Below are 14,652 nucleotides of genomic sequence, written 5' to 3' on the forward strand. Positions count from 1 at the left end.
ACACACACACACACACACATACACACACACACATACATACATACATACATACACGCACACACATATGCACCATGTCCTGAGACATGATCTATGTGTTTGTGTGTAGTTGGAGTGCGATGAGAAGACTCTTCGGAAGGAGATCAGCTACGCCATCAAGAACATCCATGGAATCAGGTTATTTTCTACTTCATCTTTCTGTGTTTCCTTTTTTATGTTACTATTACTATTACTACTATGTTATGAAACTATTTACTAATATTCCCTCCAACTTCTCTCTTCTCCTCTTTTCTGCTCTCGCCTCCTCTCCTCTCCTCTCACCTCCCCTCCTCCCCTCTTCTCCTCACCTCCCCTCTCCCTTCCGCTCCCCTCCTCTCCTCCTCTGCTCTCCCCTCCCCTCCTCTCTCCTCTCCTCTCCTCTCCTCTCCTCTCCTCTCCTCTCCTCTCCTCTCCTCTCCTCTCCTCTCCTCTCCTCTCCTCTCCTCTCCTCTCCTCTCCTCTCCTCTCCTCTCCAGGACGGGTCTGTTTACTCCCGACATGGCGTTTGAGACAATCGTGAAGAGGCAAATAGCCCAGATCAAGGAGCCATGTCAGAAGTGTGTGGACATGGTCATATCCGAGCTGGTTAACACCGTGCGACAGTGCACCCTGAAGGTAGAACACAGAAGCTCCCCTGTCACCGTGATCGAAGGATTGTTTCATGATCTAATGATTCAGGACACTGTAATCATACAGCTTGAGCGGTACAAGGCGCCAGAGGAGGAAACACTTTTTTGTGTGTGTGTCTGCAGCTGGCCCAGTACCCCATGCTGAGGGAGGAGATGGAGAGGATCGTCACACAACACATCAGAGACCGAGAGAGTCGCACCAAAGACCAGGTCAGAGTCGCACAGAAACCCAGGACAGAGTCCCACCAAAACTCAGGTCAGAGTCCCACCAAAACCCAGGTCAGAGTACCACCAAAACCCAGGTCAGAGTACCACCAAAACCCAGGACAGAGTCCCACCAAAACTCAGGTCAGAGTCCCCCCAAAACCCAGGTCAGAGTACCACCAAAACCCAGGTCAGAGTACCACCAAAACCCAGGTCAGAGTACCACCAAAACCCAGGTCAGAGTACCACCAAAACCCAGGTCAGAGTACCACCAAAACTTAAGTCAGAGTACCACCAAAACCCAGGTCAGAGTACCAGCAAAACCCAGGTCAGAGTCCCACTGAAAACCCGGGTTAGAGTCCCACCAAAACCCAGGTCACAGTCCAACCGAAACCCTGGTTAGAGTCCAACTGAAACCCAGGTCAGAGTCCAACCGAAACCCGGGTTAGAGTCCAACTGAAACCCAGGTCAGAGTCCAACCGAAACCCGGGTTAGAGTCCAACTGAAACCCAGGTCAGAGTCCCACCAAGACCTATGTATCACTTAAGTATAATTTATATAGTAAGAAGAAATATAATAACCCTGTCTGTCTTTCTGTCTGTCTGTCTGTCTGTCTACCTATCTCACAGGTCATGCTTCTGATAGACATTGAGTTGTCCTACATGAACACGAACCACGAGGACTTCATTGGCTTTGCTAAGTAAGTCCCTGGCACCTCTCCTCCCCTTTGGTCTCATCTCATTGTAGTTGGGATTTTGTTTTAAAATAAAAGGATGAATGCACACAAACCAACCACAATGGTAGACACATTAATTATTACTGTAAAGTAATTAATTGATAAGTATGTAATATTCTGGCTTCAACGTCATTGTTTCTTTCTCCTTTATGATGGGTCCCTCTCTCTCTCTCTCTCTCTCTCTCTCTCTCTCTCTCTCTCTCCCTCTCTCTCTCTCTCTCTCTCTCTCTCTCTCCCTCTCTCTCTCTCTCTCTCTCTCTCCTCTCTCCTCTCTCTCTCTCTCTCTCTCTCTCTCTCTCTCTCTCTCTCCAGCGCTCAGCAGAAGAGTAACCAGGCGAACAAAAAGAAGGCAGCAGGTAATCAGGTGAGTCAACCTATGATTATTCATAATTAGGATATGTATAATATTTAATGATAATGTTCATCTATGAATAGCATGGCGCTAATATGATAATTGAAATGTGAACAGTAGGTGGTCTCATGAACTGCTCAATTCCCTATTCCTCCAATCTGTCTCTAATATTTACATTTGTTATTTAAACCTGAGCTGTATTATAAAGAGAATTACATCGTAAAGCTAAGAGTTACTATCAACAACAATCCATGTTTGTATTCTTTCTGACTTCGGCCTAGCTCAGACACCCAGAATTCCCACTCCCACCTCCCACCTCTGACCATCTAACAAACGTTGCACTACTCCTCAGTGATGAAGGCCTATGAAGCTGTGTTTCTGTTATGTTACCTTTTAGATCCTTACATCATGATCTAGATATGGCCTCTTTTTTAATTCAAAATGACCGGTTTTCAGCTTTGTCTCAAGGAAGGGGAGCAATGTAATTTCTACCCTTTTGAACAAATATGATCCACTTACTTTCAGGATGGGGATGAAAGAGACTACTTCTTCTATCTGGAATACTAGAAAGGCTTGATACTACTGTCTATTGTGGGCATTGAAAGGCAATAATATAACGTTTTGTTCTACTTCACTTTAATAATTGGTATTATTATTCAATAGTAGTTTATATAATGAAATTTTTTTAGAATCAATAATTGTTCTGGATAGAAAGTCTATAGATGGCAGGGGTATTTCATTGAGGCTCACTCATGAGGATCATAACAATCTTTGATCGATCATACATTGTTTCACATTGTCCATACGACACAGAGCTGTCTCATCGCTCTTATGCCCTTTCAGGATGGGGATGAAAGAGACTACTTCTTCTATCTGGAATACTAGAAAGGCTTGATACTACTGTCTATTGTGGGCATTGAAAGGCAATAATATAACGTTTTGTTCTACTTCACTTTAATAATTGGTATTATTATTCAATAGTAGTTTATATAATGAATTTTTTTTAGAATCAATAATTGTTCTGGATAGAAAGTCTATAGATGGCAGGGGTATTTCATTGAGGCTCACTCATGAGGATCATAACAATCTTTGATCGATCATACATTGTTTCACATTGTCCATACGACACAGAGCTGTCTCATCGCTCTTATGCTGATGAGCCGTCATCCTCCTACAGTAGCGTGTTGCTGTAAGTAAGTCGAATGACGTATGTGACTACTGTACTGTTAGGTATAGTTAACATAGAATATGTACAGTAGAATACAATATGGTCATGTAAGATTGGGTTATTCCTCCACAATCCTACCTTTTCTGGCGTAAGCTAAACCCTACAAGCAAACCTCTAAGGGACTTGTATGTTTATCTATGTGCCTATCATAGTGTAATGTGGTTCTCTGGCTCTAAACCTCTTCTGTAATGATCTATCTACATTTCTTTTCCCTCCGTTGTCATGGCAATCCAGGATGAGATCATGGTAAGAATTTTATCTGGACTGTGTGTGTGGTTTTATACATGGTTTGTGTCTGTGTGTGTATGTCTGTCTCGTGTGTGTGTGTGTGTGTATGTGTGTCTGTGTGGGTGTGCATGCATGCATGTGTGCGTGCTCTTATCTGTCTGTCTGAAGCGATATGGTCTGTGAGACTAGTCTTTTTATGTGTGGGGTGATGGGGCTTGATAATCTTTTTTAAAGTATATTCATTTCTACATTTATTATTATTATTATTATTATAAAAGGTGGGTCCAGCGTGGGTGAGAGAGTAGGAGGAAGAGCGTAGAGGTGTTGAGCTGGGATGGAGAGAGGAGGTCGATAAGGAGGAGACGGAGGTGGAAGGTGGGTTATTCGATACCCCCTTTCTCCTCCAACTCTCTTTCCACACCTGTGGAACAAAACAACAACTTACAACCAACCGCCACAGAGTGTTGTGACCGTGCTCGCAGAGAGAGTTGGGCTCATTGCTGGGTACTATTTGATGCAAAACTCTGGCAATAAATTGCCCAGAGGGGTCCGAGGTCCTGGCACAACACCTTAGGATTCTAAGCTAGCCCCCCTTACATCAAACAATATAAATAACAGCATATCCGGAAACATGGCAGAGATTTAGTTTGACATAGAAGGCAGATCCCCTATTTCCATCAGAGACTAAATAAACGTTTATCGGTATTGAGAACTGTTTGTGGCGCCAATTTCTCAAGGAACTATAAGGCTTTCAGAAGAAGCGAATAAAGATCACGCAAACCTCTATATACGGGCGAGGTCCGTTCCGCCGAGCGTTCTGTAGTTCTCCGAGGGCATCAGAGGATGGAGGCGAAGAATATCGGCAGAATGTCATCAGTGTGTCTGGTGACAAAAGGGAGCCTTGATTGGCTCTGGGAGTTGTGTAAGACAGTGTCTTAAGCCGGACAGAACAATGCACTGTGTGTATCAGCGGTCAGTGAAGGATCACCAGTGATCCCTGAAGGCAGAGGTGTCCGTGATTATGATGTTGTATAATGGTCATGTGATAACGGGTGATCATTTGTCCACATGCTTGTAACTAAAACTGTACCTAAATGTGTGTGTGTGTGTGTGTGTGTGTGTGTGTGTGTGTGTGTGTGTGTGTGTGTGTGTGTGTGTGTGTGTGTGTGTGTGTGTGTGTGTGTGTGTGTGTGTGTGTGTGTGTGTGTGTTTGTGTACTTTGGTGCGTGTGTGTTTCGGTAGGTGATCCGTAAGGGATGGTTGACCATCAACAACATTGGCATCATGAAGGGCGGAGCCAAGGATTACTGGTTTGTCCTCACCGCTGAGACTCTGTCCTGGTACAAGGACGACGAGGTTGGTAAACTACGCACACACACACACACCCTTGAATTAAAGGGTCAGTGTCATGGTTCTGGGCTTTGATCCATGGTTAGTGACATCACTACGCTTGTTTGCTCAACCGGCCCTCTGCAGGAGAAGGAGAAGAAGTACATGTTGACAGTGGATAATCTGAAGCTGAAGGACATCGAGAAGAGCTTCATGTCCAGTAAACACATCTTTGCGCTCTTCAACACAGAGCAAAGGTCTGGCCCAGATACGTATGGACTTTATCCTCCTAGCGGCCATATTGGGTCGTTGGCTGGGGAATCCTTGCATAAATCTTTGGAAACCGTGGAAACTCAACCTATTATTTTTAGTTCTTTATATCCCTACCGTCAACCAGGAGGCATTAAGAATGCATTTCCATTGAGTTGTCATAGTTTCCAAAGCTCCTAGAAGCTTTTCCCACCACACTATCCAATATGGCCGCGAGGTAAATGCGGTTGATAGAGGAACGTGTGGAGCGTGTGTTGATGCAACAGTACAATAGATATATGGATGGACCTAAGACATGTCCCATACGTGGAGGTGTAATGGTGCCTATGCATGTGCGATAGGAACGTCTACAAGGACTACCGTCAGCTGGAGCTGGCCAGTGAGTCTGCAGAGGAGGTGGACAGCTGGAAGGCCTCCTTCCTCCGGGCCGGAGTTTATCCGGAACGCAACGTGGTATGGACACATGCACGTAAATGCACGCACACAAACACACACACACACATACACGCACGCATGAACACACGCACACGCAAACGCACACACACATGCATGCACGCATGAACACAGCACACACACATGCACGCAAACGCACACACACATGCAAGCACGCATGAACACGCACACATGCACGCAAGCACACAAGCAGGGGCTGAGCCTGTATATTCATATATTCAGATACTCATTTGTATGGTAAATTCTCTAATCTCAACTCATTATTTGAATGCTTCTGGATTTTTTATGAAAAAATTATATATATTTCTTTGTTAAAAAATGTGCAGTATATATTTGGAATAGCAATGTATATTTTTAAATTATGGATACAAGGTTTGGTTACATGTTGTCCAAATGTCCCAGTGATATTCTGGGGGTAACATTTAAACCTATATGTAAGAGCGCGAGACATCCCTCAGAACTCCACGTCAACTCTTCTGTTGAGGTGATTGTAGCCATCATCAAAGTGTCCTGACGTGGCCTGACATAGGGGGAACAAATATCCATTGTCTATTTTGCATTCATCTTTTAGAACATTACATGAGCCCTAGTATGCCTAGCATGTACACGGATGCACACACACATCAATCATGAGCGGCTGTGCTCTTGCACACACTCACGCACACACATTCTTTAAGTTGTGATCTGTTCTGATTTGTTTTATAAACATGAACACACTTCTTCCCTTTCCGCTCTCTTTCTTCTCAAGGACAAAGAGAAGGTTAGTCTGTCCATCTGCTTGGTTAATCTTGATTTAACATTTTAATGTTTTTAACGTTATGCAATCCTTTTCATCAATCATACTGACTTTCATGCCACATCTCTCTCACCTCTCTCTCTCTCTGCTCCTCCTTCTCTCATGACTCTTTCACCTCCACATCTCTCCTCTCTCTCTCTCTCTTCCCTCTCATCTCTCCACTGTCCTCTCCTCCTCGCCTCCCTCCCTCTCTGTTTCTCACCTCTCCCCTCTTTCCCCCCTCTCTCCTTTCCTCCCACTGTCTCTGTTTGGTCTGGTGTGGGTTCCTCAGAGTGACAGTGTGGATGAGTCCAACTCAGACGGTCAGATCCACAGCATGGACCCCCAGCTGGAGAGGCAGGTGGAGATTGTGCGCAACCTGGTGGAGTCCTATATGGCCATCATCCACCGCACGGTCCGGGACCTCATCCCCAAGACCATCATGCACCTGATGGTCAACAACGTATGACGCTATCTATATGCTAATAGTTAAACGCATGCCCACACACGCAAATACACACACACACACACACACACACACACACACACACACACACACACACACACACACACACACACACACACACACACACACACACACACACACAACACATCACACAAACACAACACACAACACACACAACACACACACCCACACATACACACACTCGCATACACAGACACACACAGACACACACACACACACACACACACACATACAAGTACACACACACACAAACAAACACACAACCCACACACCACCTACACCCCCCCCCACCCACAACCAGTCGTGACACACACAACACACATACACACATACCAGTACAAAATACAAGTACACACAGACAAACCACACACTCACAAACTCACAACACACACACAACACACACACACACACACACACACACACACCACACACACACACACACACACACACACACACACATACAAGTAAACAGAAGGACTTTTGATGTTCTTTCCTCTCCCTTCTCCAGACCAAGGAGTACATCAACGCTGACCTTCTGGCTCAACTCTACTCCTGCGGCGATCAGAACAGCTTGATGGAGGAGTCCCAGGAGCAGGTCTCTCTCCCTCTCCCTCTACATCTCTCCTTCTCTTTCTCCTCTCTCCCCCTCCCCTTTCCCTCTGCCCCTTTTCTCCTTCCTCCTCTCCCTTTCTCTCCCTCTTCCTCTTCTGCTCTGATTCTAAACCAAGGTTGTTTTATTTGTATGTAGTAATGCTCTATCCTTCCTATGATGCTTTTGAATGTGCCAAATAGTTGTAATTTCTCTCTCCTGGTGTGTGTCTCTCTCTCTCTCAGGCTCAGCACCGCGACGAGATGTTGAGGATGTATCACGCGCTACGAGAAGCCCTGCACATCATTGGTGACATCAGCACCTCCACTATCACCACGGCGATGCCCCCACCTGTGGACGACTCCTGGCTGCAGGTGACTGGGATGCCATCCGGACGAAGGTAACCTAGCAACTGCAACCTTCCAAACATAGGCAATCAGGCTTCATTTAAATAGACGGCAGAGATAAATTGAAGCATTCTGGCCAAATTGGGGTAACAAAAAATAACGGTATTGTGCTGCACCACCTAGTGTGAAAAACATCTTGGGGAGGGAGAGCAGAGGATCCACAACCTCTCCCTCTCCCTCCCCTCTCCCCCTCTCTCTGCCTCTCTCCTTCTCCACGCTCCCTCACCCTCTCCCGCTCCCTCCCCCCCCATACATGATGGCTACAAGTATATCAGAAAAATGGTTATTCTCTCTCTCTCTCTCTCTCTCTCTCTCTCTCTCTCTCTCTCTCTCTCTCTCTCTCTCTCTCTCTCTCTCATTCTCTCTCTCTCTCTCCAGGTCTCCCATGTCCAGCCCCACCCCCCAGCGTAGAGCCCCCCCCGGACCCCCTCGCCCGGGCGGACGCTCTGCCCCGGGACCCCCCTCCCGCCCTGTGGTGTCACCTGACCCCGGAGCCCCCTCTGTACCCAGCAGACCCAACAGGGCCCCCCCGGGCGTACCCAGGTAACACACACACACACACACACACACACACACACACACACACACACACACACACACACACACACACACACACACACACACACACACACACACACACACACACACACACACACACACACACACACACATCCTAGTTCTGTTATGTTATATCGCTTGGCAGAGTGTTAAAAGTTGAAATGGACATATTGAAATGGGATTTAAAGTTATCATGGAAATGAGGTCATGTCCAAGTTTGCTGCTCTTGACAAGTTCTGTTGATGGAAAACTTTGATCCACAAACACACCCGACCCCCTTAAACCCCCCACCCACCATCTGGAACAGCAATGAAAGAAACACAGCACTTTCTTTCATTCTTTCTTTTATCCCTTAAGTAAGAGCTATAGTCTCTTGTTCATTTTCTTTATCACTTTCTTCTTATACTGTCCGTCTGTCCCGACTGCCCGAACTCTTCCTCTGATTGCCGAGTTAGGTTTCAACACATCTGTACACACATTTCTGATATGGCCCTGATAGTTCAGCAAGCTCCAGAAAACAAATGATGGTCACTATCGTTGAAAATAGGTTTTTAGGGAGAGAAAGAGTTCCCTAAAATATTCACCTAGTGACAATCAAAGTCTAGCAGGTCATTGGAGATCAAAGCAAGTTAATAAAGAGGTTTTTTTTGTCGTATCCAGTTGTAGCCAATACACCACTGTCCACCAGTAGAAGACTGGTTAAACTGGGCAGCTCCCAGTATCCACCAGTAGACTGTGGTTGTACTGGGCAGCTCCCAGTGTCCACCAGTAGAACGCTGTGGTTGTACTGGGCAGATCCCAGTGTCCACCAGTAGAACGCTGTGGTTGTACTGGGCAGATCCCAGTGTCCACCAGTAGAACGCTGTGGTTGTACTGGGCAGATCCCAGTGTCCACCAGTAGAACACTGTGGTTGTACTGGGCAGCTCCCAGTGTCCACCAGTAGGACGCTGTGGTTGTACTGGGCAGATCCCAGTGTCCACCAGTAGAACGCTGTGGTTGTACTGGGCAGATCCCAGTGTCCACCAGTAGAACGCTGTGGTTGTACTGGGCAGATCCCAGTGTCCACCAGTAGAACGCTGTGGTTGTACTGGGCAGATCCCAGTGTCCACCAGTAGGACGCTGTGGTTGTACTGGGCAGATCCCAGTGTCCACCAGTAGAACGCTGTGGTTGTACTGGGCAGCTCCCATGTCCAACTGATTTAAAACCAGGGCTATATTTGCTATTCAGATGTGTTAATATGAAACCAGAGCAAGAAGGAGAAAACCATTTGCATTTCATCTAATGCACTCCTGGAGCAGTGTCTGTTTTTCCTGTCTTGCTGTCTGTCTGTCTCACGCACCTTTCTGTTACCATTATTTTACTTTATTTATTTGAACTCTCTTCCTGTCTGTCTGTCCTACCACTGTTTGTCTGTCTGTGGGCCTATTTGTGTGTGTGTCTAGTAGTCTACCTGTCTTTGTTTGTGGATCCACGTTTAAAGTATCTCTCAATACAAATCAACAGAACCCTGCTGGTCTCAATGTAATCTCACCTGCTCTTCAAGCCCCTCCCTTATGCTGTGGTGACTCCGCCCATTTATTCCAAATTGACTCAATACGGTTATTCTTTCAGAATCTCTATCAGTGACCAGTGAGGATTTCACTAATGGTACGTCAGACGTCTGTGACATCATCACTGTCTGTCATCATCTTTGTGTGTCTCATTGACCAATCAGGGTCCAGATAGCATATTGTGCCTCCCTTCTCCTGGTACATAATTAGCTGTAGAATTCATCATCAACATTTACTAAAAATAAAAAAATGTCTGTCTCTCTCTCTCTCTCTCTCTCTCTCTCTCTCTCTCTCTCTCTCTCTCTCTCTCTCTCTCTCTCTCTCTCTCTCTCTCTCCCTCTCCCTCTCCCTCTCCCTCTCTCTCTCTTACTCTCTATTTTAAGATCACCAAATATGAAAAATAACTCAATCCAACCAAATATACTAAATTAATAAATGCGCAGCTTACCCTGAAACATACAACCATAGGTGTTGGTTTGGTGTCACAAGTAATATTATGGGAAAGCAAAGTTGTATGAAGTAAGATGGAATAATGTTAACCTAACCTAAGCATAACCCTAAACCCAGCGACGTTATGATACAGTATTTCGTTCTGGGATTAAACTGTGACAGGACGCTGTTACTGTTAAGTGTAACAACGTGATAGTATTGCTGCTAGGAATGCTTGTTTAGCACAATAGATTGGGGGGAAACATATATGTTTTACTTCATGTATCCATAATCATCTGTCTACATAAACCATTGGCATGTATATGAATCAAGTGTCATGTGTTTCCATAGAGATGTATAATGTATTATTACGCAGGAATCACTTGCCACCTGTTTTTTTTGTTTGAAGCTGGAACTAAATCACAACGTTAAACATAAAGTTCTGTGCTATATACCCATGATAACTAGTGGAATGCACCAGGACTGGAGATGAGGGTCTGGTTAATGAGGCCAATCTACTGTACACTAATTAACACACATTAACTAATTAAACGCATGAATTACTTTATCAAAGTAGGAGTTGTTGTAACTCAATGGAGCTCCTAATTTGAAGCAAAATGCAATTGTTTGTTGTACGTAGAATAGCCCCAGTCTCTGCAGATAACAAAATAAACCCATCATTTATTGAGAAAGTCACAATTGTTTAAAATAAGCTACGTAACATTAACTAACTACAGGCTATTCTGTTCATAAGAAGATTTAATCTTTTTCGAGAGTATGGTTTAATTTGAGGCAGAAATATAAGAATAAAATACATTAACGGTTGCATTTGTCAGTTTTGGACCCACTAATCATAGCTTTACCTGTCGGTTAGCAGTTAACCATGAGATCATAGCAGCTAACCATGAGATCATAGCAGTTAACCATGATCATAGCAGTTAACCATGAGATCCTAGCTATAACTGTTGGTTAGCAGTTAACCATGAGATCATAGCTATACCAGTCATTTAGCAGTTACCTTTGAACTTAAGTAAGGTGTGAGCAGTTTGAAAGCTATTTGTTTCTCGTTATCTGTTACTGACTGTATCATCTCTGTCTCTCTGTGTTTTTTTGTGTCATGTGTGTACGTGTTTTTTTGTCTGTATTTGTGTGGTGGTTTGCGTGTGTGTGTGTGTGTGTGTGTGTGTGTGTCCGTCCATGTATGTGTATACGTGTGTTTATGTTCATGTCTCTCCAGTCGAAGGGCTTTTGCATCTCCATCTCGAGCCTCCAGACCCAGCTCTGAATCCTCTCTTTAGTCCCCACACACACACACACACACACACACGCACAAGCACACTCGCACGCACGCACGCACACACACACACACACACACACACACACACACACACACACACACACACACACACACACACACACACACACACACACACACACACACACACACACACACACACACACACACACACACACACACACACGCCGCCATCATCTAGTCCCAATGGTCTATTGTATTACTGACACAGCGCAGTCTGCTGTTGGATCTCCATGCAAACCTAACATGAACACCAACACACCCTGGAAGCCATGTCAAACCACTTCACTCCCTCTGCTCTGTACTGCTCCTCTCTAACGCTCTCCTGCTCTAGCTATGCCATCCTATTATCCGCTCCAAGCCCAGCTCTCTACAGTGCTGCTTTTTGCCATCAGAAACTTCAACTGCCAGTACAATACACTTCAACAACGCGTTTAACAATGAGAGCGAAGTTTGACCCTGTTTAACCCACCTGCTGTAATCGCTCTTGTTTTCTGTTGATTTGACCTTCTCTCTCCTGTCTGTTTCTTAGTCGGCAGAGCAAGGGTAGCCCTGCACACGGAGAGAGCCCCCAGTCTTCTGTCGAGGGTTAAACCACACGCGCACACACACACACACACACACATACACACCCCCACACACAAACACACACACACATACAAACACATATAGATACACACATGCACACACAAACATACAAGGCTATATACACATAGGTTCACAGCTGCACAAATATAAGGACAGATTAGCTAATTATCTAGCACACACAACCTCCCCCCCGCACGCAAACACACACACACACACACACACACACACACACACACACACACACACACACACACACACACACACACACACACACACACACACACACACACACACACACACACACACACACACACACACACACACACACACACAAACAAACTCTTTCTCTGAGCCATGTGTTGTTTCCTGTTGCTGTTGTTGGGCTTTTATTGGTTGATTTAGACCAGTGTGAGCCAGGTGTGTCGACCAGTTAATAAGAGGAGATACATCTGGTTCACACAGAGGCACATCCACACCAGAGCCAACCTCATCCAGAAACTACTGTTACACCGGACTCCACTTTCCAGTGTCCTGTCAAGGCGATCGATATCAAATCAGATGTAGCCCTGTGATACCGGTCCACTCTGACATCCCTCTATCTACCCAACCAATGTGTTTATCTATTACTGTCTGTTCATCAACTGCCCTTTCTCCTACTATAGATCTTTTGTTTTTATATGGGTGGCAAATTTTTACACTGTAAATTGAATGAAAGTTCATTTAAGTTAAGATGTATTTAAGAAATGTATTTAAGATTTATTTCCTAATTAATGTGTTTACATATTGCTGTACGGCTTTTAAATGTATTTGTCAAAGCATTTATTTATTTATTTATTTATTTATTTATTTATTTATTGATCTATATATTTATTTACTGCTCTACTTCTGGAGTTATCCTGTGGTTGTTACAGGCCAAGTGATGCTGAGCTCCATGTTTAGAGACTCCCCAGCTCACGCAGACAGTCACACGGTTCCAAACAGCAGGGCACCAATACAACCCAAAGTGTGCTGTCTGCTGTACACATTTCAAAATAAAAGCACAGGCCTGTTTGGCTCTTGCTGTAACGTACCCTTAATGTGTGAAATATGTATCTAGATATCACAGCTCATATACATCTACCAGACAATAATGGTCTGCACATAGACATGGGTGAACCAAAGCGCTCTCAAAATCAAAAAGTTTGCCCAAATGTGTTTGTTTAGGAGGGGGGTGATGTGTCAAGCTTTGTACGCGTTTCACATGCAACAGAATTGAAAAGGTCTCTCTACTTTGGCTTTATACTGTACAAACAGTTACCAGTTTGGATGAGGTGCTTAGACCCGATCTAAGACACTGAACGGTGTCTCTCTAGATATTGAGTCCTCCATGATATCATGCCATGGAGCTCTAGGTGTGTGCGTTGTAAATGTAGTGCTTCTTTAGCTGTTCTTTAGTGTTAGTTGCAGGGGCCCTGACCCACGTTCAACAAGTCTGTGTTTGCACTCGTCAACCCCCCCCCCCCCCCCCCTCCCCCAGGTGACAGGTCCCTTCTCCTTCCTGCCTGGTTGATGACGAAATGTGGCGCTCATTAGCATATAAGATGAATTAAAGTGTGGTGTTTCTGCCTGTGTTATGTACTAGATGGTGTTGATGTAAACAGTGACCACAAGCTCAAAAATGGCGTTTCAAATGATTGATGTGTAGTCGTAGAGTGTCATTGATTGTTAATTTGTCATCATTGAGCTGAAGTTGCGGTCTACATAGCTCAGAAGCGGCCTCACATGTGACACGGTAACGCCCATTCATCACCTTTACTTGGAAAGCACCCTGTGTGTGTGTGTGTGTGTGTGTGTGTGTGTGTGTGTGTGTGTGTGTGTGTGTGTGTGTGTGTGTGTGTGTGTGTGTGTGTGTGTGTGTGTGTGTGTGTGTGTGTGTGTGTGGGTGCGTGTGCCTGGAGCATATAATATCAAATATATAAATCTATTTAAATATTTATACAGTCTATATATATGTATACAATATATATATATATATATACATATCTGCCAAGAGAGCTCTACTCTAAAGTATGTATAGTAGTATGTATGTGAGTGTAAAGTCTGTATCAGTAAATGTGAACTCTTGCAACGATGTTGTGTATTGTAGTGTACTGAATGCAGAAAAGATGATTTGACCTGAATAAAAGTTTATTCAAAATTACCAGTGTGCCTTTCTCTCTATCTGCCTCTTTCACTGACTGACCTCACTCACGCACTCACTCTCTTTAATACATGAAGACTTGATGTGAAGCTGATGTTGGTGGGATAATATATCCATTTCATGCTTGCTTCACCACAGTGAAGAAAAGGTTCAGTAACAGTAAAAGGACGAAAATTAGACAAAACAAATTCCTACATAATATATTATCATTATCATTTTTTTTTACTATTATTAGTGGTGGTAGTATATTCATTATATTTTGTATGCGTAGCATGGAACGTGTTCTAGATTCCAGGGTTTAAACGTTA

The 14,652-nt window shown here is 44.5% G+C and overlaps 1 protein-coding gene across 3 annotated transcripts in view; it reads left to right on the forward strand.

The window, feature by feature from the left end:
* LOC130384149 (dynamin-1-like) overlaps positions 1–12,170 on the forward strand; it is an 18,020-nt gene extending 5,850 nt beyond the window's left edge. Inside the window, exons 9-23 of one of the 3 annotated variants that reach the window (XM_056592222.1) lie at positions 107–174; positions 513–651; positions 789–875; positions 1,499–1,569; positions 1,918–1,969; positions 3,420–3,431; positions 4,656–4,769; positions 4,890–4,999; positions 5,354–5,465; positions 6,214–6,225; positions 6,533–6,703; positions 7,236–7,322; positions 7,562–7,716; positions 8,102–8,266; positions 12,110–12,170. In XM_056592222.1, the coding sequence (XP_056448197.1) occupies positions 107–174; positions 513–651; positions 789–875; positions 1,499–1,569; positions 1,918–1,969; positions 3,420–3,431; positions 4,656–4,769; positions 4,890–4,999; positions 5,354–5,465; positions 6,214–6,225; positions 6,533–6,703; positions 7,236–7,322; positions 7,562–7,716; positions 8,102–8,266; positions 12,110–12,170 (1,416 nt within the window). Of the gene's footprint in view, positions 1–106; positions 175–512; positions 652–788; positions 876–1,498; positions 1,570–1,917; positions 1,970–3,419; positions 3,432–4,655; positions 4,770–4,889; positions 5,000–5,353; positions 5,466–6,213; positions 6,226–6,532; positions 6,704–7,235; positions 7,323–7,561; positions 7,717–8,101; positions 8,267–9,894; positions 9,917–12,109 lie in introns of those variants that run through there. The other 2 variants (XM_056592225.1, XM_056592223.1) reach the window with 2 other exon arrangements.
* The last annotated feature ends 2,482 nt before the right edge of the window (positions 12,171–14,652 follow it).

This window comes from Gadus chalcogrammus, chromosome 6 (assembly GCF_026213295.1).
Source record: "Gadus chalcogrammus isolate NIFS_2021 chromosome 6, NIFS_Gcha_1.0, whole genome shotgun sequence".
In the NCBI taxonomy this organism is placed as follows: Eukaryota; Metazoa; Chordata; class Actinopteri; order Gadiformes; family Gadidae; genus Gadus; species Gadus chalcogrammus.